A 23,180-nucleotide genomic window follows, 5' to 3' on the forward strand; every position below is an offset into this window, starting at 1 on the left:
AGAGACTGCGGACATTGTTCGGAGGTTATAAACAACTGAATACTAATAGTTAGGCTGACGGGAACTCTGAGTTTTGCCTGTTTCAAATCCCGGTTTGGTAAAACTTAAGGCCAATTTGATTTCAGTAGGACTAATTATGTGATGAGAGTCAGCTAGGTAAACAAAGCACGTATAAAACTTGGTCAAAGTACTGTCCTTTCAATTACACACAGCAGAGTCAATTCATTTCAGTCTTACTCAGACTCAAGAAGCAACCAGCTATTGGTAGATATAAAAAAGTCAGTGTTACTTTCTATTTGTGCCTTATCTGTAAACAGGGTTTTATTTTCTAACTACTGTCAAAATATTTTGCACTTTAGCAGCTCATGTGCTCAGGCACATTTGACTATAAGGAAAAGGAGTCAAACAAGTTATTGTGTACATCTGTGGTACACTCACCTGCGTTTGCAATCCAGCATTAAGTAAAATCTGAGCAAGGAACTTCTCTCTCTCTTGCAAGACTTTCAGCTTCTCTTTAATAAAATATCTTGGGATAGGTATTTCTGCCTGTTCCTAGGGGAAAAAATAGTCATGGGTTGCTTTTTTAGAACTGCATTAAAATCACATTACTTATTAATTGAACACCTTTACAATGTAATTAAATTGGACTGAGATTGTTGAATTTTTTGGAGTGTTAGGGAATTTGACCTCTGTAACGGCTGCTGTGCTGTTACTTTGCAATTACTTAAGGCCTAATTCAACAACAACAAATAAATCAACCCGGTTTCTGGCAGCTGAGAAATCTCTCTTTTCATAATGGCTCAATTATATTATGGAACTATTAGAACAATTTGGCAGGGCTGCCAGTAATTTAAACATGATTTCCACTGAACTGAATACCTCTGGTCATATGATCATCCCACTTTATTTTTTTTAATCAGCATGAAAAATAAATCAGCTGCATTACATTTTTTGAACCATTATAGGACCCGAACCAGGTAAGTCTGTTCATCTACAAGTACTTCTGTGCTGGCCATGACTAGGATATCTCACCTCTCAAAATCAAGGGTGATTGGAAATGGCTGTCTATATAAGAATGCAACTGGTTCACATTTCTACTGATCCTTTTCCTGTAGAATTTCACTGATGTTGAGAAATGAAAGAAGACACAGAGAGACAGGGAGAAGTACCCCAAAAGTTCAGATGCTGCAGAATGGAGTAACCTGGTCTTTGTATTGAAGACCAATAGTTTCTGGCAAGTATACTTCTATGGCGGGGGCGGGGGGGCCTCTTCATAGGGCCTCTTCTGGTTCATACTGGTGCCATACTCCTAATATCCTGTTTCACGAATGTCTAGAATATCTGCTCGAGCAAACAGTTTACCTTGAGGGATAGGGGGGAGGCAAGCAGCAGAGTTACCCTGTCGTGCTACTGATGTGGAATTGCACAGTCAAGTCACGGTAAGTTGTCTCCAGGTCCATGCGAGCACGTGGTCCTTTGGGACAAGGAGCCAAAGACAGTTACAGGACTTGATATTGTACCACCAGTGCTTTCTGTGCTACCAGCTGTGGAAACTGGTGTGCTTTAACTGGCTCAGAGAGACCTCTGACTCGGTCCTTTGAAGCCTCACTGACACTTCTGGTGTGGACAGATACAGGGAGCAAAAGCAGGAGAAAAGCGCTGGATGTAAAGAACAAGCACCGCTCCTGCCCTGATACAGGCACACGGTAAATATGCTGCTTGCGAACTCTAAGGCCTTGCAGTTTCTCGAGCAAGAATGTGCAGGGAAGGCTGTGCCAACGAAAACGGCCCCTGTGAACTGCCCGCTTACCAGCTGCATTATTACTCCCCTCCATCGCACGCTGCAGTCCAGGACATCCCTATTATGGCAGCATAAGGAAGCTTCCCAGTGGGATTGTGTTTATCCCTATTGACTTTATCAATGCTGAGGTCTGGTCCGGTCAAGTTTCTGTCTGCGTGTTCAGCTAAGCTCTCTGCTTGCACCTTCCAAAATATTGATTGTTGATGGAAATGATTTTTTGTTGCATTATAAGAGTGAAAATCGTTCCAGAATGGATTATAAACCCGGCTGCCTTTAAGTATAAGAAACCAGGGGTTTGTCTGGTCATCCCTGCAAAGGATGAGAGGGATATTATGCTTAATCAGGTAGCAATGCAAGTCAGTCAGCATAGGGGTGGTGAGCATCTCTGATACCTAACCTGGGCTTTAATTTCAATCATTTCTGGAGCATAAATGACTTTTACTCACTGTAAAGAGGAGATAAAAGCCATAGCACCAGGGCAGGGGAAGGGGGGAAAGCTACTTCTCTTTGCAATCGCTTTATGGGGCCAACACCGGGGAAAAAATAGGCTTGTGATGTTTACCTCCAAAACAAATTGGCAGCCTTTTAACCACTCCCTGTTCCACGTGGCATTTGTGTATCCAAACACTTTTAAAATTACACTTGTAAAGGAAGTGACTGAGTGTTGGAAGGCAACCACAGCAAAAAGCAAGGCACAGAACTGGAGAGAGATGAAGCTTGGACTTAGAGTGATGTAGCAGAAAGTGCAGGAAGTGTTCTGCAATATCAGCCCTAAGTTTGTAAAACGAGATAGCACCTCTCTGCTGTGTTCCCCATCATAACCATGCTGGATTTTAGCCTGTCATAATTTGGTGAGAAAGAGGACTGGAGACATCCCTTCTTAGCAGATTCTTTAAGAAACAAAAGTTGTCAAGTACTGGCCAATAATTTTGTTTTGGAACCAAGACTGTGTGATTAATTTATAAAAAGCCTACTCAAATGTGTGCTCTTATCTACTCCGGAGAATGTTTTCTTTTAAAAAGCCCTAAATATTTCCAGTGCTTTTTTGTACCAGGCAGGTATGTCATGCCTTTTTAAAATTAAGGTGTGGTACAGGAATTTGAATTTATGTTTGTTTTTTAGTAGGTGTCAGGCATTACTTTTCATACTTGCCAACTTATCAGTAAATCCACCCACAGAGAAAAGTCATGAACATAGCAATATTTAATGATTTCAGAATATGATTTGAAGGATCAGTTTCTCCAGAGATGTATTTATACTCTCTACTATGCGTTCTCATAGTTTAAAATGGTTCACTGCTACAATTTATGTAGCAGGTAAAGAGATGACTGAAATTAATGGCAATCATTATACTAAATTTGCAGAATAAAATACACATGCAATTACAAACAGTAACGTGTTTTGAAATCTAAAAATAATGCTATAATGATACTAGGCAATTTATTTCACATTATAACCGAGGTCTGAAAAACAGCGGTAATCTAAGCTTCAACTCAATTAACTTTTTCCTTTAGAAAAGCTCTTACCAGTGGTACCTGAATTTGACAATAGGTGGAGCTGTCTGCGAAAAAAGTAACTATTAACAGCTCATTACTTTTCACGTTGCTTTTAGAGCACAACTTCCAAGACTTTGCCTTACTGTCATATTCATCTGGTTCAGGCAATCCTTATCCCTGGATGTTAAATATGTCCCCAGCCCCTGCCTGGTTTGCGATAAGAGACTTGTCTCAGATTTATCACTTTGGTAGTGTTTACTGTTAGCTACTAGACCAGACTACGCACCTTTCAGCTTTACCTGTAATCTCTGGAAGAGCCCTGAGGCCGAGCTGATTCACAGCGAAGCAAAGGGCAGGCAGAAGTGGACAGTGGCTGAGTTATCAGCTGCCCATCTTCTATCTAACCCTACACTAAAACCAGGCAGAGTCAATCTGTTGTCATTAATGCTGAAGCTAGACTAATATTACTTCATGTTAGGACATAACACATCTATGAGAAAGATCCCCAGAGCCTGTCTGTGCTGCTATGGAGAAGCAGAAATGCAACATGCTGATCACACAAATCAGCTTTTAAAATCTTGCTCCAACATATAAAGCTCATTCTTGATCATGTACGTTCTGAGGAGTTATCTTTAATAAAAAAATGCTATAATTACTGATCACTCAGCAAACTATTGTACAATCAGGAAGCCACTTGGTGCAACTTCACAGACAGTAAAGTTGCCCTTAAAATACAGGTTAGGCAAAGTTCCTACAGTGAACTTGCTCATAACAGAGGTAGACTTACTGGCAGGAGCTGTAGATCTTGTAGGATATCATCAAAGTAATGATACTCTGAATTCTCCAGCGTCACCATGTCATTCTTCAGCTCCAGGATCCGGCCCATCACGCCTTCTAGCACTTGCCGAATCACTGGTCTTTTTTGCGGGTGAACGATTTGGTCGTAGGCCGTCTCCAAGTCACGGAAGATTTGCACGTATTTGATATAGTAGGTGGCTAACGTTTTGAATGTTGTCACATGGTCCTGCTCTGGCTTGAGGGACTTATTTTCTCTTTCTCTCTGGAGTAGGACATCAAGGGCTTCTTGGGCATCTGTCCACACCTTATTGTAAGCGCTGATTGAAAAGAGAAGAGACTATGTCAATCAGATACGAAAGCAATGGTTAGCATGCAATGGTACCAGGACTCTGTAAGTGTGGGTTTCTTAAAAATGCAACCCTGGAAATGCAAGCCATTTAATTTCTCGAGGTTTTAACTAAAATATATGTTAAGTCAATTAGCAAGAAGCAACACCTTCTGATAGTTTTAAAAACAGGAATCTTAAAATACTGTCTTATTAAGAGAAGCTCAAAAGTTAAAAACTTCTGGACGTCACCCAGGAGAGCGGAGAGCTCTGTGAAAGGCCAAAAGCATGAGACACGAGATTCAAGGCACTGCAGAGCTGACTGCAATTGGATGACCGATAGCTGTGATTTTAAAAACTGACATTTAATGCTTTTTCCTCTTCCTCCCTTGAGGGGCTAATGGTTCCAAAAAAACATTTGTGGTTATCATGGTGTAAAATACAGGAGTGAGCTTTAATTACAGAAGGCAGTGCTTGATGGGAAGGGTCACACCTCTTATTAGAGCAAAAGGGATTGCTAGAAAAACTAATGAACTCTCAGGTAGCTAAGTCCTCCCTTAAGTCTGAAACAGGTAGAAGCTTTCAAGCTAATTTGAGGCTGGGAAAAAGTCATCTGAGTTTCATTCAGCTGTTCTAATTGAGGGGATAATTTAAGAGGAAAGGTGCGTCTTTCCCTTGCTTAGGATGGGGGAAGGTAGATTTTAGGTCTCAGTGTGTTTGACATGAGGAAGAGTTGAAGTTTCTGAAGGGTGTGCTGCTTTTCACCCATCTTATCTTTCTAAAGTGGCTGCTCACTGCTAAACGTGGAGTAAGGTCTCTAAACCGTGCCAACGCTAAAGCACAGCTGCGGGTGCTATTTCAAACACGAATTGAGGGAAAGAAGCTGGGTGTTTTTTCTACTGAGGCAATTGTTGCTTTTCAAGCAACTGCTAAATGTCAGGTAAAGTGGCTAGAGGGCTATGTGAAATGGAAAGCATCACCTAAGGCCAGCTCACTTCCAGAAGTGATAATGCTGTTTACTTAGGGAGTTCTGCTCTCCTGGTAGGAATAGCTGAAGCTCTGATGTCAGCATAGACTGGCTGTCAATGGATTTTCACGGCAAAGGCCAGACCAGCACGGGGTACCGTGGAAAATCATCCTAAAGGAGCAAGAAATGGACTCTAGGCAATGAGGCTTGTATTCAGAGAACAGCCCAAACAGCAGGTTTGGCTTTGAAAGGTGATAAAACCTGTGATAGTTAAAGGTCATTTTAGGTCCTGTTCTGTAACCTGTCCTTTGCTAGATGGAGATGGTCTCTTGGAAGCAATGGGCTTCAGAAAAATCCCAGGTCTTTGAAAATGCCTCTCTAACAGCAAAGCAACCAAGCTGCTTCTCCAGTGAGACTGTTATGCCAGGAGAAAAACAATTTCCTTGTTGGTTAAGGGGAGAGCAGTGGGCAAAGGCAACTGGAAAAGCTGATTTTTGTTTCTAAGACCTAGAAATAAGGTTATTAGCCTCAATGGTGAAATCCAGACCCATTCACATGCTTAACCTAGCTACTGCTTGCTGCTCCTAGAACCTCTCAAGGAAGGAAGGAAGGAAAGCAGCAGCGACCTTTCAGAGCAGCCCTCTTGCCCGTCTGAGCGGTGCTGAGGATGTGCTTGCGTACTAATTCTGACAAGAAGGCCTGGGCAGCTGTGAACTTCTGCTCACGTTTGATAATAAAAACGCAAGTTGGAACTCTGTCAGCTGATCTTATCGTTCCCAATCTCGGCGTACAGGATGACCCACTTCCGCGGCAAGAGGGACCAAGGGGGGGTGCAGGACAATACTGCAGCATACGGGCTCACACCCTGCCTCGAGTGCAGCGAGTGTGGGATGCGTGCTGTGCGTCCAGGATGCTAACAGGGGTGTTGGGACTCGCTGGAGCAGTCAGCGAAACCACTAACAATCTGCACCCTGCTATTGAATTTGCACAGTTAACTTTTTCAAGTGCATATTATGCTTTTCAGCTGACCTGGGTTTCTGCAGGATGCAGCTGGTTTTGCTTTTCCTAATGCTTCTGCAGCCCACCCAGGTCTTTCCCCTTCCTTTTTTTCCAACTTCATTTACATCCCATTGCACCAACTGAATCAGTCAATTGCAGCAATTAACCCAGGTGCAGGAGATAAAATAAAACCAGCAGAGTGGAGAAGATTGGCACAAACAAGACCACCACTGGCTTTGACCTAACAGCTTGGCCAGTTGATCAATGGGAGTTTTTGTACGTTTTCTCTGAAATCGGGCCTTGGAAGGACATATACGGATGCGATTCACCGGGTAGACCAGCAGAGAAGGAAACAATGCGGTATTGTACTTTCTCAGCTATGCCTACCCACAATCGATTTGATAATGGGGAGGTTATAAATCTCTGAGGAAGTGTGGCCCCATAGGCTGTCCCCACAACTCTCTGGCTGATTTATGAACTGTGGGTATCCTCAGGCTAAAACATCTCAAACGCAGGTTAGTGCGTAGAGATAATAAGCTGTAATGCAACAAGAAAAGCCCCCGCAATCGGCCGCCCCGGTTTACAATAACCTCTCTTTCTGCCTCCTCAAACTGAAGAATGTCAAGCGTTCCTCCTGCTGAGCCAGCCGATATCCAGTTTCTTTTTATATTTTGAATGACTTTTTGAGGGGAAGGGGGGGATCCAGCCCTTCAGAGTGTGTTAACACAGGGTGATACAAATGGAAGGTAATTGTTTCCATAAAGCATTAGCTTATCAGATAAACGATAAAGATGATTGCAGGCACGTTGCTACGGGTCTAATGTCAAGACTGTGGATACTGTGGCATTTTTGTCATTTTGGGAGCACTGATGGTCTGTGTAAATGAGGGCACAGAAAGGACCGATCCACTGCGAAATGAAGTATTAGAGTAAAAGAGAAAGGATGGGAAAGACTGATGTGGAACTGCTAGGGCTAAATTTTCAGCTGGGGTAAGTTGATAGTTCCAGTGAACTTGCTGCAGTCAGGGTGACTTGCACCTTTGGAGGATCTGGCCCTCATGCTTCAGATTTGTTAGCCAGGTGACTGAGAATAGCAGGCGTTTGATAATTGGATACTGCCAGCAGAAATGTGATTTGAGTGTCCCTTTGGATAGCACTGATGAAAAACTAGAGGACACAAGCACAACCATTTGTTTCCCCTCCCTAAAATAGGATCAAAATAACGATTTCGGGTTTTTTTTACCAGTATCCAAATGGGAGCACTTCTACACTAGTTTCAAGGATCAGATGTGCTTTGATGTTTATAGCCCTTTTCTGGGGGACTTGACAAGCCTGAGGAGCCTTGCAGCTTTGGAGAAGCAGTGTGCGCGCAGTGTGCAGGCCACACCTGGTCCCTCAACATTGTCACATCTTGCTGGGTGACTTGTGAGTTCAAGGGTACTGGGAAGGAGTAATCTATGTGCTCAAGGTTATGCATTAAAAGTAAAGGACAGGACTGAATGTTGTTGCCTGTTAATCAGACAGCATGTCACTGAGCTTCTCCCTATTTGCTCAATTTTCCTTCTGCATTAAGTTGTAAACTGCCTCAAAATTGTTTCCATACACTGAAGAGGGAGTATATGACACTGTCTGGAATGCACTTTTTATTTGCTGTTACTGGTTCACCTTGTAGGTTTGTTCCTATTCTGTAACTGTTAGGATGTGAGCTGCATCAGAGATGGTTTAGAGAGAAGGCTACTGTGGCCCTGCTTCTGTTCACCTTCAGCCACATGCTTAGCTTCCCCACTGTCAAAATAGACTTTCTGCTCTTAAAACTGAGTGCCAACCTGACCTCAGCATTTTAAGAGTGAGGCCAACACGTGAAGCTAGAAGACTTGGGGCATCCTGCACAGTTAGCTGCAATTGCTCTTAGCAACACAAGCGCACACAGCTGGATTCGAACTCTGAAGGGAGACACAGGAGGAAACGTGAAGCTGCAGAGGATGGTTTGGAGAGCAAGTGAACTAGTGGAGTTAACCAGCATGACTAAATGTGATTTTCCTACTCAAGGCATAAGACCATTTAAGTCCTGGGAAAGAAAGAAATCTCTCCTGATCTCTGCATACATTGTATGTGTAGCAGTACAAGTAATGCTGCAAATTGTCATAGCAACTACCAAATAGGAGTGTTATGGGGAAAATCAACAACACTGTAATGGGATGAGGAAAAAACACATAAAGTGACTTAACTCCAGAGCCCCCAGAGTGCTTTCTGGCAGCCTTACAGATGTGAGGGAAGGTCAGAGCTTTACCTCCTAATCAGTGTCCTTTCTCTTCTCATCACTCCCACGAAGTAGAAACAAAGTCTAATACAAGTGCTTGAGAATACTCTTCGCTGTAGCATGGCTTCTAGCTTGAACTTTGCTTTTATTGCTCAAAATAAAGCCTGATCTGCTTATTTAGAGTGAGGCTTACAGATGTGTCTTTCTGCTTAAGTAATAATAAGGCGTTTAAAATCCTGCCAAATTATATATTGCCTCATTTTAATATTCCTGGGCCCTCTAACAGTACATTTTTGCTTGACCCATCTCTTCTTACACTTGGAAAAGCCTATTGTTTTCCAGTACAGCTGAGATTAGCCTGGTTATTTGCGCTGAACTGGCTTTGAGTCTAAAGCACACACTTCAATACCGGAAGGATTTGCGTTGAGCGTGGAAACTGAGCCTCAGACCACTCTTGAACCATTGGTGGAACGTGGCATCAGTGGGGTTTTCTGTGTGTGTGGTTTTTTGTTTTTGTCAAGGTGTCTTGGTGTTTTTATTTAGCTGGCAAAGGGAACAGCGTTTCTGTTATTCCAGGACGTGGCATAATTTGCACTCCAAGCTGTGTCTGTCTATAGATTAGTGTATGGGCAGAACCCAGGTTTCCTTGAAGCCTGGCTTTTCTGTGCTGTCCTCTGAAGGCAGAAACATCTCAAACTTTCACACTGTGTCCGACTCATGTCAGCACGCAGCATGGTGCTGCATGGGCCCCATGAGAATACTGCTGGTTATTCTGATGGACGGTCACGTGTGAAGAGACGGAAGGGAAAACCCTTCGCGCAGAACTGGGGCAGCTCCCTTCACCTAATACAGAAACTCCTCTGCATGATTATGTGAGTGGTAAGTCATCTGTGTTTTAAATCTTATTTCTGAAGCATCTACGCTGCCCTTGCAAGCTACTTGCACAGATGAAGCCAACAGGGTTGCGCGGAGTCACGGAGCAGGCGAGACGCTGCAGTGCAAGGCTGCGGGTGCGCGAGCCGGGCGAGAAGGAAGTGTGTGCAGGGGCCAGTCCTACGGGTCTTGCTCCAGATACGTGAGGCTTGACAGGTCTGCCATTGTGCTAAGCCCTGGGCAAACAGGAGGGAGGGAAACCCTGCCTTGCGGCATTTGTAAAATAAAAAAAACAAGGGACAAAGGTTGGGAGGGGAAAGTGAGGCCCTGAGAGGAAAAGGGGCTTGCGTGAATGCTGCTGCTTTTCTTTTCTCTCCTCTCTTAAAATCACCAGACTTAAACTGATTGCTAGGCTTATTCAGGCCAGCCGAATACCGGATCCCCCACAAAAACCTGCCCAGGTATTCTGTGGTGATAGCTAGGCTAAACATACTATAGAAGTAGCCCTCTTTTTCTGTTTTCTACTGTTATAGATGAAACTTTTTTTGGGGGAGGGGGAAGAGGGGGCAGAGGAGTACAGACAGGAATAGAGACTGGTGTGGCCTCTAAAAATGAAAAGCAAATTGACTTAAATGTCTGAACTGATTCCTGTTTTAAAAACCTTTCAGTTGCAGGCTGGAGCAGGGTTTACCTGTGGTTCTGAGCTTGGTCAGGCCTGCTTGCCTTGCTACTAGCATAAAGCTGGCTTTATAATTACGCCCAACTTAGCTGGCGGTGGTGAAGGTAACATTGCTAGATGACTTCCCTTTTGCATGCTTGTTCTAGCCAGCGATGTTTTGCAAAGCTAGAAGCTTTGGAGGAAATTAAAGGATAAACTTCAACAGGCTTTGGTTGTTACTGGGGAAAAAAGCATACGCAGCCTGCTGGCGTTGTTAACACGAACAGCCCTATACTTCTGTCATCTCCGATTTCAGTCTTGGGTACTATGGCAGAAAGCGAACAGGGGATAAAAGATTTTTGTGGCATAAATGTAATGGGAAACCCCAGCAAAGGCGAGGAAGCCTGCTTCACTAAGCACCGCCTGTAACACTGCACCTCAGCAGTTCTCAAGCACCTGCTCCAGCCCAAACTCACCATGCTGATTGGAAAAAAGGCCCTTTTCTTATGGGAGGGCATTGCGTGGGGGCATTTCGATGGGCTAGAAGCACAAGCGAGCAAGGTGGGGGAGACGCTACTGTAGGCTGAACGTTACCGCTCGGCGCTCCCTTCCGTCCATCCTTCCGTCCGTCAGGCTGCAGCTCACGTCTCGGGGCTGGGGGCTGCCCTGCGCTTTCAGCTGAGGAAGAGCAGCAGCAGCTTCCTCTCCTTTGCAGGCAGCGTTCCCCCTCACTAAGGAAGCGCGAAAGGACGGGGAACGAGAGCTTCCGTAACTGATATCCAATTGCCTCGTAGCATCACTGCAGGAGATGCTGCAGTAAGCTAGGTTTGTTGAGAGGATGAATGAGAGACGGAGAGCTAAAAACGGGCTGGAGCTCACAAGAACCTACTTGCTCAAGCACCAAGCAGCTTTTGCCTGCCTCACATTTTACCAGGCATGGCACTGAGGTTTATTTCGGCATTAACTACCCTACGCCCATATGTTTTTTCTTCTTTCCTTGGAAAAGGACAGAGCAATCGCCCACCAAACTGCCTGCAGTTCCATGCACAGAGGGCAAATCTGTTGTTTGGGCGCTTTACCTCTGCCAGCCTTCCCATGAGGAGGCTTTAAACTCGACTAAAGTTAGAGCTGTCTACTCAATTTCTTGCTAACTGTATCCTCTTTTTTCACTGTTTTCTAGCACAAGTGCTGCTGGGATATTTCCACTGACAATGCTTTTTCCCAAAGGAGACAATGTACCGGTAACACACAAGATCTTCCTGCTCATTAAGGATGAAGGGAGGTACAGGATGGACTTGAAATTTTGAATCTTAGTTGGGATCATTTTGGTTCTGTCTCTGTTTTCCAGTCACCAGGGGTGGAAAAAGGGGCAAAGATGAATCCGTGAACGCTAGGGAGATGTACGAGGCAGAACACGATAGGAATGCCCAGGAGGAAGCTAATAATTGTGGCGTTTGGATGGAATTTGAAGAATACGGCCTGGGGCCACACGCCGAATGAGGGGATAAAAAGAAATATTCAGCAATCACTGAATGAGGCTGGGGCACTGCGGGGAGAAAATGGGATGCGATCACAAAATAAGAAACTGCATCGTAATGCAGCTACATAAAGTGGTGGAAGGATTGCATTGGCAATTTCTTACGTTTTCAGTGCTTGGTTTTGCAACCTTAATTTTCTTTAACAGAGCTTTGGGGATGCAATATAAAATACATAGCTCTCCTTTGGTTGCTTTTGTCAGAAACAGCAGGGGAGATGCTAAAGAATTTGTCTTAGATTAAATATTTAACTATTGACTTTATTTGTGACAAGAGATTAAATTTTAAAGCCTGTTTTTTTATTTTTTTTTTTAAGCTCCTTGGTGGTAGTGGCAAATGTCTTATAGCTGAGTAAAACTGGGTACAAAAGGTAGCTGTGCTGAGACCCAGCTTTGAACATGTCTGGACTATGGCTGTTAGGACAAGTTATGAAATTACTGGTCAGGATCCTACAGGTCAGGTAAATGGTAAAGAAATACATAAGAGGAGGAAATGCAGCAGGAAAACATGAAATGCAAAAAATCTATGCAAATCTCCTGTTCAATGTCTGGAACAAAAAGTACATCTGTACGCAAATGTTAGCGAGTTGAGTACTTTAGGAAGTGCGATATGTCGTGCACTTCTTAATCGACCTTACAGCAAATGTACTGGGCAAGCTCTCTCGTGAGGACTACAACTGTCCTAAGAAAATGTCGAGCATGTCTGGACATGGCAACTTTCTTTTTGCAGCCTTTGGGAGCCTAATGGCCTTAAGAGAATATAGCTGAGTGCTTTCCAAATGTCCTATCTCTAACCTGGTTCAAAGCTTACTAAATCAGTCAAATACTGTGTTTCCGTGAGCTTTCGACCACATCTCCATTAAAATCACAGGGCCTTAATGGTGAACACTTCTTGTAAGCCCTTGATTGCAAATACTGAAATGCCAGCCACATAAATCAGCTGCAAATGCTGCTAATCTGACTGTTTTCACTTGTGCATGCAACACAGTTGCCCTGCACGCGCATTTAGTAAGTCTGGCACGTCCAACTGGCTGCACAAGACACATGCAATTTATCTTTACGTGCATAGGAGCTGCTTTTCCAGATGTCTGAAAAGCAGCTGTTTACCTCGAACACAGAAAAAGCTGTGCTGTGTAGCAGTTCTATACAGGACACACGGATGTGACTGTGGAGTATTTGAAAAAGCTGAATTATAGACGTGGCTGTGACTTACTGATGTGCCTCCTGCTTTGCAGGATTGAGTCTGTTTTCCATGTGGCAACAAAAGCAGCCATCCCCATTTCCAGTATTTGACAAACAGGGGTTGGTTTCCTGTTTTTCCCCAAAATGTTTTTGCCCAGAGTATCAGGGTTTTCTCGTGAACCCCATGTATTATTAGCACTTTGCTTCATTGCCTTCAAGTAGGGCAGTCTGTGTTTTAGGACACTTCTATCATGTGGCTTCTTAAATACTTTTAATTTACCATGACTTATGGCATATAGCTAGGTTAACCTCAGAACATATTCACAACCACATAGCAGTAGCCTGAGTAACTTACTGAGAACCATCTCAGCAGTACCTCGCAAAACAAGATAGCCTAGGACAAAAATAAAGCATGCTCCTATTTCCTCACTACTGGCCTTGATCACTATTCAGCCCTGTGCCGGGAAGGAATGCAGAAAACTGTGAATAGTAAGCATTAAGACATTATGTACCAGATAAATGTTTATGGACTTACCAGCGCTGACAGCCCCAAACGTTTCTAAAACATGAAATTAAACCGTTAAGGCTGTGTATATTTAGATAAGAATACTAGTACTTCTTATTTTCCTGATGGTTTCGGAGCACTTTAGAGTCACAATCTTTCTGTCCCCCCCAAGGAATGCTGAGTTTCTCAGGTGGTAACCTGAATCCAGTTGCCGGGGTTATAAAGAAAAGCACAAATTACCCAGAAAACTTAGCACACAGATTTCCTGAAGATGCAGAATACAGTAAAGAAAACTATCCAGCCTGTTGCTTAACGCAAGCTATACATACAGATGCCCTGCTTGATCAACTGGTGTACATTCAGACCCAAATTTAGGAAGGACTGAATTGGCCTAGCTATAAATGCCATGCTGTGCGCTGCTACAGAGTGATTAGACTAAGTGAGCTAAACAGCATCAAAGTCGAACTGGAGTTTCTTACCAGCATAGCTACCTTGTTTGGAAACAGAACTGTATGTACTGGTGTCCTGTAGCAGAAATGCGTATTTAGTTTATATGGAATTGCTGTTGAGTGCTGGCAATGCTACAGGAAATAATAAAGAGCTCTGTTGCTATTAAAATTAAACTGCATTAAGCCAAACAGCTGAAACATAACTTGAGTGAGGTTGCAAAATAGTTAAGTCCTTCTGCGTTAATCCATTTCAAATAATAGCAGCCGTATTTCAGACACTCAGCAGGAATGACAGGTTCTGTGATTACTCTCTCTGGAAGAGGTCAAACAATCCACTTTTGTTGTTTAATTGTTTTAAACCAGGCAGTTGAGATAACTATTAATTACTTTGTAAACTTCTCTTAACTGAGTTACCAGGCTGCAAAGCATCGGTAGAGATGTACGGGATTAGCCTGGGATGTAACCAAACCTTCCTTAGGACAGAGCTCACACACTACCTCTCCTGCACCCTCAGTGACCCCTTTTTCGTTATTCCTCTCCCCTCAACCCTTTGCTGAGCCGAGGAGCGAGGAAAAGGGAGCTGCCTGGCTGGCGAGCGGTGGATGCGGTGGCGGTAAGATGCCGGCAGCGGCTGGGGCAGCAGTTTTCAGGTCAGACCTACAGCAGGCAGGAGAGGGGCAGCAGCAAGCAGCAAACATCGCCCAAGGCTTTTTTCTTCTTTTTTTTTTTTAATGTACTCCTGTTTTTAGTGAACTCGAGCAAGTCACATCCAGCACAGGGCTGGGAACAACAGCTGCCTAAAACGGGGCTTGGCCATGCCCAGGGTTCTGCACTGCTAGAACGGGACTAGGAGGGAGCAAATGGCAAATTACGGTGGGATAATGTCATGAAAGGCTTTTACAGTAAGGTTCCTAACTTGGTAGTGCCTGACTCTGCAATAATAATAACGCTTTCTTAATATAGCAGATTGCGTGTAATAATAATACTTGAGGAGAAATGAGTATGGCTCTTTGCCGGCGTTTTGATACAGTGCCATAATCAGCGTCTGGTTATTGCAAATAAACTTTTAAAGCTTTGTATTGTGTTTAAAAGCATGAGGAGCTCATTACAGAGAAAAACTGTATAAGCAAACTTTTGTCCTTAAGAGAGGGGGAAGAAAATACTTTTTGCAAGCAGAAAAGGGCCTAGCATGTTATGGGTGATGCTGGAGTACAAATAATATTAATATTGGCCTAAATAGTACAGAAGTGTTCCGATGACTTTGGGGGGCTGAATCTCGTGCTCTTCCAAGGGACCAGACGCTCCTTTGAAGACGGGGGCCTTTTGGGGTGCTCTGTTTCTTACCTTTTTTTTTTCTTTCTGTTTTCTTACAAAACAGTGATTTCATTTACTGATCCACACCTGCTTGAACTGCAGCCGATTTCAATTCCTCCCTTTAACTCCCCCTTTATTATTTTTAATGTGTTTTTTTTCCTTGCTGTGCGACCACTTGCACAAACCAGATGGAGAAGTGACTAACTTTGGGGGGGGGGGGGAAACGTGGCAGGGGCGATCCACAGCGCGAAGTAACCGGGCGAAACACCTGCAAGAAAGGCTTTTTTGCCTCCTCAGGGACTCGGTTTTCAGCGTCGCTCCTCGCAGAGGCGGGGACAAGGCGGCGAGGCGCCGCCGCGGGCCGTGACGCAGCTCGTTGCTGAAGCCCTGGAGGGCGCCGCGCCCGCGTACCGCGCCCCCACGACCCGCACTCACGCTTGAGACATGCCGGGGGCGCCGCCTCCTCTCGCCCTTCGCTGCTCTGCCCGGCCCGGGAGGCGGCTCGCTGCCTGGCCGCGTTGCCGTCCGGCCCGGGAGGCGGCTCGCTGCCCGGCCCCGGCCGTTGCCGCCCGGCCGTTGCCGCCCGGCCGTTGCCGCCCGGCCGTTGCCGCCCGGCCGTTGCCATGGCAGCGCGGCGGGTGGCCAGGCCGCGGCCCCCGCCCCCCCCCCGTGACCCGAGCATGGGCGATTCCCCTCCCTTCCCCCCCGCCCCTGGATTTATTTCAGTTAATTCACGTTTTTCCTTTTTTTCTCCTGTGTAACTAGCAAGGCAAGTATCTCGGGTGCTTTCCCACTGACTTATTATTTAGCAAATCTTTTTTTCTTTTTTTTTTCTCTGCAACAGATGGAAATCTTTCTCTTATTTTTATTTCCTTCTTCAGTTACATCTCTAAACTGCGCTCATTAAGCAACTATGTAAGCAAAGGGCAGCTAGGAAATGAATTTATAGGCCAGAGACATTTGCCTTTAATTCCAAAAATGCAGCACACCCCTCTTGGCCCTTAATTGCTCGTAGCCGGGCTTGCTCGTTTTTTGGCTTCCTTCTTTGAAGCCCCTCAGCCAGCGACGGAGGAGACGGCGCCGCGTTGCGCCGCGGCCTGTAAAATCACGCCCCGAGGTTTGGAGCCCTTGCGGGCTGGCGGCGCGTCTGAAACGACCGGCCGCTTTGCTGTCCTGCAAGCAACGGCGGGCTGGCGGCGCGGCACGGCGGGTCGCTGAGGCGGCGGGGAAGCCGGAGCCTCGTTTGGGGCGCGTATTACGGAGCGAGGGGCGTCCGTCACGGAGCGCCAGCAGGGTCCCTCTTTGAAGAGGGAAAAATAAGAGCTAGCAAGAGAGAATTGTGACACATCCTTCTGGGGGAAAAGTATGCACTCCTCCAAAGAGCGGGTGGGGAAGGGAAAAAGAGCGGAGCTTGGGATAAGGAGCGTTTTCCAGTGATCACATTTTTTGCCATAAATCTCTATGTGTCTGTTTCTTTTTTTGTTGTTGTTGTTTTTGTTTTTTTGTTTTACTTGAAGCCCCAGCTCGTGTAATTACGTGAGAATCTTGGCTATGGGGTTTTTGAAATAACGTTTCTAGCCCCCGTGGTTTTGGAGGACAGCTTGAAAAGGTGAACCTTGAAGAGTCGAAGGCGTAATGAGAAGACGCCAAGCTGAATTCATTTTCCAAGCTGTGGGGCGGTTATGCCAATCCCGTAGTTCATTTGGGGGATTTGGGCTGGGAGTTTTGAGCCTGGAACAAGCAAGCCGAGGAGCTGGTGCCTTCTGTTGCCAGAGCAGGGTGTAAAATCAGCTTGTAACTTGTAATTGCTTCTGTTAATTTAAAAGTAATTCTTGAAACAGCTATGTATTGTGCTGGTGCTATTTACAGCAGAATCTTGTTCGCTTCCTTTCAGAGTCTTTGATTCTGCATCCATCTGCAGCTCAGGGGATTCCTCAAAAGCAGTAAGTAACTCATGTTTTGCTCCTCTCTCTTATCTTAACAAAGCCTTTGCAGTCCAGATGGCAACCCTACAGCTTTATTTCCATTAATGTGGGCGTTTGGACAGCAATTTTTTGCTAAACTAATTTTTCAGCCACGAGTTTTACCTGGGGAGTCGCAGCAGTACTGTTCCATAAGCGCATGCGGTTTTAAGGATCGATTTGGCCTGAACTCCTAAGCAATATACCTTTTTTCGTAGGCCTCAAGATACCTTCCCTTGTTTTGCTCAGTTCCCAAACCTCCAAGGGAAAGAGAGTAATACTTTTGATTCAAAAAATAAATACATTAAGGAATCCTAATAGGAAATAACTTTTGTTCTTGTACTCTGTAACCTGTCACTTAAAAATAGCTTCTAAAAGTACAGCCAAGCAGCCCATCACGCGTGTTTGAGAAACAAAGAAGTGTAAAGCCTTCTGAATCAATCGAAATGCGAGTGACAAGATTCCTTGATGCAATGTGGATGGCAAAGACAATATTTCATGCGAGGAAGCCTGTGTGTAGTTCGCAATACGGAAAAATCTTTCCTTCCTGCGCCCGCTGTGTGGATCACAAATTTGTCTAATATGAAAGGCAACACCCCCTACCGCCCCCATATTAATAATATGTTAGGCTGAATTCTTTCCTTTCTGATAGCACCTCAAAGCTGTAATACAAGGATCATCTTTATTCTGCTAGAAACTGTATTAAAGATGATGCAATGCACATTGCTGGTTTTTAGGTTTAGCTTAAGAAAATACACATTTATAAATAGAGAAGCTTAGGCGTGTGAGATGTTCCATTTTGCTGTAGGTTTCTAGCTGAATCCTTGGCTTTCAAGTAAAAGATTTGAAGTGACACAGGTTTTCCTGGACTGTTCTGATATTGCTATCCTTAAATGATTGCCCTGAGTATATTTTCTGCTGTGGCTGCACCTCTGCTTTGGGTTCATCTCAGCCGCTCTCCATCCCCTTCTCCAGCTTTCTTCTCCTTTTCTTTCCTTTATCTCCCCACTAGTCTCTTCCCCTTCAGCTACCACAGCCTGCTTTTATGTTCTGTTCTCTGGGAGGTCCTGCTCTCTGATCCATTTCTGCAAAAAAAAGATCTAGGCACGTACTGAATTGTAATTGAAGTCCAGCAGACTATTAACAGTCAGTCAATACTGTGAAGTATCTAAGTCTTTCCAGTTCAGGATCATGTGTCTCCAACAATCCCTACAGGCAGCAGTCTGGTATCTCTAGGTACTACCAGAGATTAAAGGTATTTGTAGTTGTTATTCCATACATTGTATGTTTTTGTGTAGTATTGATAGTGACTTCCTTGCCCTGTTCATGCTGCGTTAGAAAATAAAACTGTTCATTTAATCTATCTAGCAGAACTAGGTGATGATTTTTTTATGCAGCGTGTTCCTTTTGGCATCAGTAATTCCTTGGGTTCTTGCAAATATGAACTCAAAAATTCTGCTGTCTTGGAAACTAGGTGCCATCATTTTTCAAAAAAAGCCTCTTGCTGCAAACTTAATAGGTGACCAGTAAGCTTACAGGGGGATAACTTATAAAACTGAAGGGGCTTTTTCCTCTAAATTCAGGTCCCTGGCAAAGAGCTTAGTGCACCTGTCTTTTACTGAGTAGGGGCTTAAAGTAAAGCGAGGAATATAATAGAAAAAATGTTATGCCTTTGCAACTCATATTTCAAAGCAATTACAGAGGTCTGGATTGTGCCTCAAGGCATGACACTGAAGTGTGTTTTATGTGTTGCTACCCCAAAGAGCTTGCAAAGGGAGAGGCTGGGCCCTGGCTTTCTCCGTCACACAGGATGGATGAGCTGAGGCTTCGACTCCTATCTCGGGAGTCGAGAATCCCGTTCCTTGCTTTGCCATGGGCATCCTGTGTGACTCGGGGCAAGACATCAAATGTTTCTGTGCCACACTTTCCTGGGGGTGCCAGGGGGTATCGGCTCCTTTAGGCTCAGATTAAAGTGCTTAAAGGCTCTCCTAGTGGTTTTTCATTGCAAGCTTGGGGACCTCTGTCTGCATTAGGGCTTCAGTACTGACTTCTAGCTCACATCCTTGCACACTCTGATATCCAAGAGGAACGATGCTGCCAATTGGGCTGCACTGACCAGTTCATTTAGTCTTGTGATGAGTCTCTGAGCTATTTGCCAGTTAACGTTAACTACCATGATCTACAGGAGGTTTGCTGCTTACTTCAAGGCTAAGCGAAGGGGATTTGTCAGTAGTCAGGTCTATTAGACTTTGATATAATACCAGCGTGTTCATCAGGCCTGAGCATGGTACATGGAGGAGGAGGGTTGGAGCAGAATTAGAAGGTATAAAGTTCAAATCTAATTTGAAGAATTTTCCTCTATCACTTAAACGTGGGAAACGTTCCTGTGGTTTCAGGTATAAAATGTCATACTTCATAAGGAGTATGCGTTTTAAATCTCAGCCAGATATTAAATGCCATGCCACACTCCACTTCTCTCTTTGTTAAAAAGTAAAACCCTAAATCATCTCTTTTTAGATAATGTTGTTCAATAAAATTAAAGCTTTCAAAAGAGCCAGTTCAAATAGTGTCAGCTGCCTATCATTAGGAAACATCTGGTAGCGTATTGATCTTATTCTATATTGACAATCGTTCATCAGCGTTCAGCTATTTAATTATCTAGGATGCTGTTCTTAAAGATGTCTACCACCATAAATCTTGTGGTCAGTACAGATTTACAATTAACATACACCAGATGTTTTTGGTGAGAAAGAAATAGAAAAAGGGATTGGACCCAGGCTTCTGGCTATTATCCAAGTAATTTGTTAGCAGAGGTTTTAGAAAACTAGTTGGCTTTAACATTTGGCTTCAGCTAGAAAATTTTTAATAAATCAATGCAAGCACTGTGTCAAGGTTTAATCAATTAGGAGGATAAAGGTCATTTCTATATTATACTGGAGAAAAATATTGGAAATAAGTAGCATTTCTTCTGGCTGTATAATGTGAAGATGTAGTCAATACCACATGTGACATGGCGCTTCTGGGCAGACCCATTTCAGCTCTTATAATATAAGCAGATCCTCTAACCGTTTATTCACTTTACGTACTTACCAGCTGGCCAATTTTAAATACTGTAGATGTTTCTTTTTGGTGTCCTAGCTAAGTGAGAGCACACAGAGCCAAAATCTCCTGCTCATTGCTCAGCCTTGTCAAAATGAAAAGAGGTAAATGGGCCTGAACCCATCCTACGGCTATAGTTGCCAATGTAGGTGTGAATCTAGCTTTGTCCCATGCTGTCATAAGAACTTACAGTGGTTTTCTATCTCAAGGAAATAATTCACAACCCTTATTGCAAGATCTCAAAATATCTTTCATGCTTCTCTTTTTTTTTGGTCTTTAGCATATAACGTTTAACTTATTATGAGCCAAAGTATGTGTTGACTATATCCCTGTGCATTGCTCCCTTCTAATTTTCCTTGTTCTTGAATTTTTGAAATAAATTTGTTTTGAAGTAACTATTTTCTTAATGGTAAATATCCGTGGCTTGTTTCCTGGAGCAGCTGCTGATCGTAGCACGTGGAGAGGCGAGAATAGCTGTTGTAGGAAGGGAGGCTGTGCTTGTTGTACAGGGCTTCAAAAAGCTGAAACGGGTTTCGGGAGGTAAGGACGGTTTGTACGTTTTTCTTGTTCTCTGTGAAGCGGCCCTGGTGTTTTCGAGTGTGCTGCTCAGCGTGTTTCACCCCAGCGTAATTTTTAGTGGCCGCCTTAGTGACATTCTTTGCTACTGGAAGTCTAAGTGTTGGTGGTTTGCAAGGAGATTGCTGTGAGCTGTTTTGGGGCCTTGTGGGTAGGATGTTTTGGCAGTTTTTGAAGCTGTTTCAATGCCTCCAGTGACACTGGACTCAGATGGCCTCGTCTGTCCTTGGTCGCCTGGGTACACCTCCCGTTTTCGTCTGTGTGATTGCTTCACGGCAGCGAGGAGAGAGGGATGAGAACGAACCGAAGAAGGATTAAAAGGGTAATGAGGCAGGGTGGCAATTTAGGAGATAAAATACACCAGTGTCGTGTGTTGGTGAGAGAGATAGCTTGATCCTGGAAAGCTCTGGCAGGAGAGGCTGCGTTGCACTGGTTGCGTATTTTCCAACGAGCTTTTGTCAAACCACGTTCAAAAGGCTCCCGTGCTGGGGGAGGCGCCGAGCTGCTGCCAAAGACGCGGAGCAGAACTTGTCGCTGCAGGAGGAAGGACGTAAGATGGCTTCAAGCCACCTTCCCGGCCCCTTTGGCACTGCAAGGAGAAGACTTGCGATACAATTTAGCCTGTTCTGTGGTGTCTCTGTGTTGGTGAGGATTTCTGCGATGTTCAAGGCTATGTCTTAACCATCCTTCCTTTAGCTATCCTGAGCTTGAACAGATGTTGTCAGAGGGTAAGTGTAGAAGGATCCCTGCAGCACTTGAAGAGCGGAGTCCTGCCTGGCTGCAGAAAGGGGTTCTCGGCCACTTGATGGCCATCTCGCCTTTTCCACGTCTGCCAAAGCCTATCAAAAGATCAGGAGCTAGGAAGAACAACTGAAAAGACGTTTGGTCTGCTTCTTGTGCTTGTTGCAGTTTTTATTTTGCATCTCTGGCTTTATTTCATTTCCCTCCCCCATTTCCTAGCTTTCTTTTATTTATCGTTTTTGCCACTGAGGGAGAAAAGCCCAAATGCAAGTTTTGAATTGTTTTCCAGAGCTGAAAACAAATTTATGATTTGATGGAAAACGACAAGTTTGCCTTTCAGTACAAGGTATGTCTGCACGTTAATCACTGAAAAATTCAGAAATTCTCGTGTTTTTAGCAAACAAGGAGGAGAAAGCTATGCAATATAAGCCACTATCTTTTCAATTACAGTTATTGCCTAGGGGATTTTAGTTGACCTGTGAGTCAGTATAACTCATACTTGTACACAGGCAGGAGATTTGATGGGACAGGCCTTCTGGAGAGCCCTGGATTAGCACAAGCTCAGAGCAGTAAAATGCTGCCGGCTGCCAGCAAAGGCAGGGGCAGAAGGCATGAAGAGGCAGGTCTCTTCCTTGGTCAGCTTATGTGTGTGCTGTTTGATGTGCGACGGTGTTTCTCTTCGTGGAAAAAAATAGCAGTTTCATCAAGCTGAGGGAAAATTATATATGCCTGCGGTGAGCTGTTATCCTAAATTTATGTGGGACTTTTCAGCTTCGGCTGTTCTACTCGGTGCATAGGAAGGAGAGGCTGAACGTCTCTCTTCTAGGGCAAGCACCTGTGTACATGTCTAATGCGCCTCTGCGCTCTCGCTGGGGAGCTGATGTTTCTGAGGATCCCCAGGGTGGAGAAGCTAGCGGAGAAGAACGTGAGCAAGGGGCAGGGTAGGCAACTCAACCCTTTGGGGTCACGTGTGGAGCAGGACAATCCACTTTGTGACCTTGCTGTCTACTCGAAGGGAAGCGTTTGAGCGCTGGAACTTGGCGTCTTTGAAGCCAGCAACTGAGAGGGATGTGGGTCTAAAAAAGAAAGGGATATCAGCCATCTGCTTTAGCAGTTCCTCACCCAGAAGAGGAGGAGGAGTTCATCTGTTATTTATGCACGTAGGCTGTAGTTTCATTGTGTTTTGTTTTCTTTTCCCTCCCACTCTCCAGTAAAGCACCTGTTGAGTTGATCCTCTGTGATTCATCTCAGAAATAAGGAAGGAGAATTCCCAGAGAGTCTGGGCAGCTCAGGTTTAATTTCCCCGGGTTTCTAGGGGAGTGCTTGAGGTGGCACGCTGCGAAGACTCCCAGAAGCTAAACTCAGCCTTTTTGTGTTGCTAGTTAAAGCACAACAGATACAAGGGGAAGGAATACTTATCTTTCTGGACATAAAGATGACCGGAATCATGAAATGTGAGTCTGGAAAGGGAAATACCTTGGAGCTTCCCAAACCATAGCTGCAAATGGGGAGAAAAGGTCTAGAGGACTCATTTTGGTGCATCTTTAATGAAAACTAATTTGATAAAAACGTCTCTTACTAAATTGGATGCATCATTAGAACAGGTTATGCTGAAAAGTATGAAGAAAAGCAGAATGAAACAT

General features: G+C 44.4%; 1 protein-coding gene across 1 annotated transcript in view; it reads right to left on the reverse strand.

The window, feature by feature from the left end:
* IQCA1 (IQ motif containing with AAA domain 1) overlaps positions 1-15,677 on the reverse strand; it is a 110,457-nt gene extending 94,780 nt beyond the window's left edge. Inside the window, exons 1-3 of the mRNA XM_067298701.1 lie at positions 15,596-15,677; positions 4,085-4,412; positions 439-552 (exon numbers count right to left, since the gene is read on the reverse strand). Coding sequence (XP_067154802.1) covers positions 439-552; positions 4,085-4,412; positions 15,596-15,606 — 453 coding nt within the window. The 5' untranslated portion in view covers positions 15,607-15,677. The remainder of the gene's footprint in view (positions 1-438; positions 553-4,084; positions 4,413-15,595) is intronic.
* Between the last annotated feature and the right edge of the window lie 7,503 nt (positions 15,678-23,180).

The sequence above is a fragment of the Apteryx mantelli genome, chromosome 6 (genome assembly GCF_036417845.1).
Source record: "Apteryx mantelli isolate bAptMan1 chromosome 6, bAptMan1.hap1, whole genome shotgun sequence".
Lineage (NCBI taxonomy): Eukaryota > Metazoa > Chordata > Aves > Apterygiformes > Apterygidae > Apteryx > Apteryx mantelli.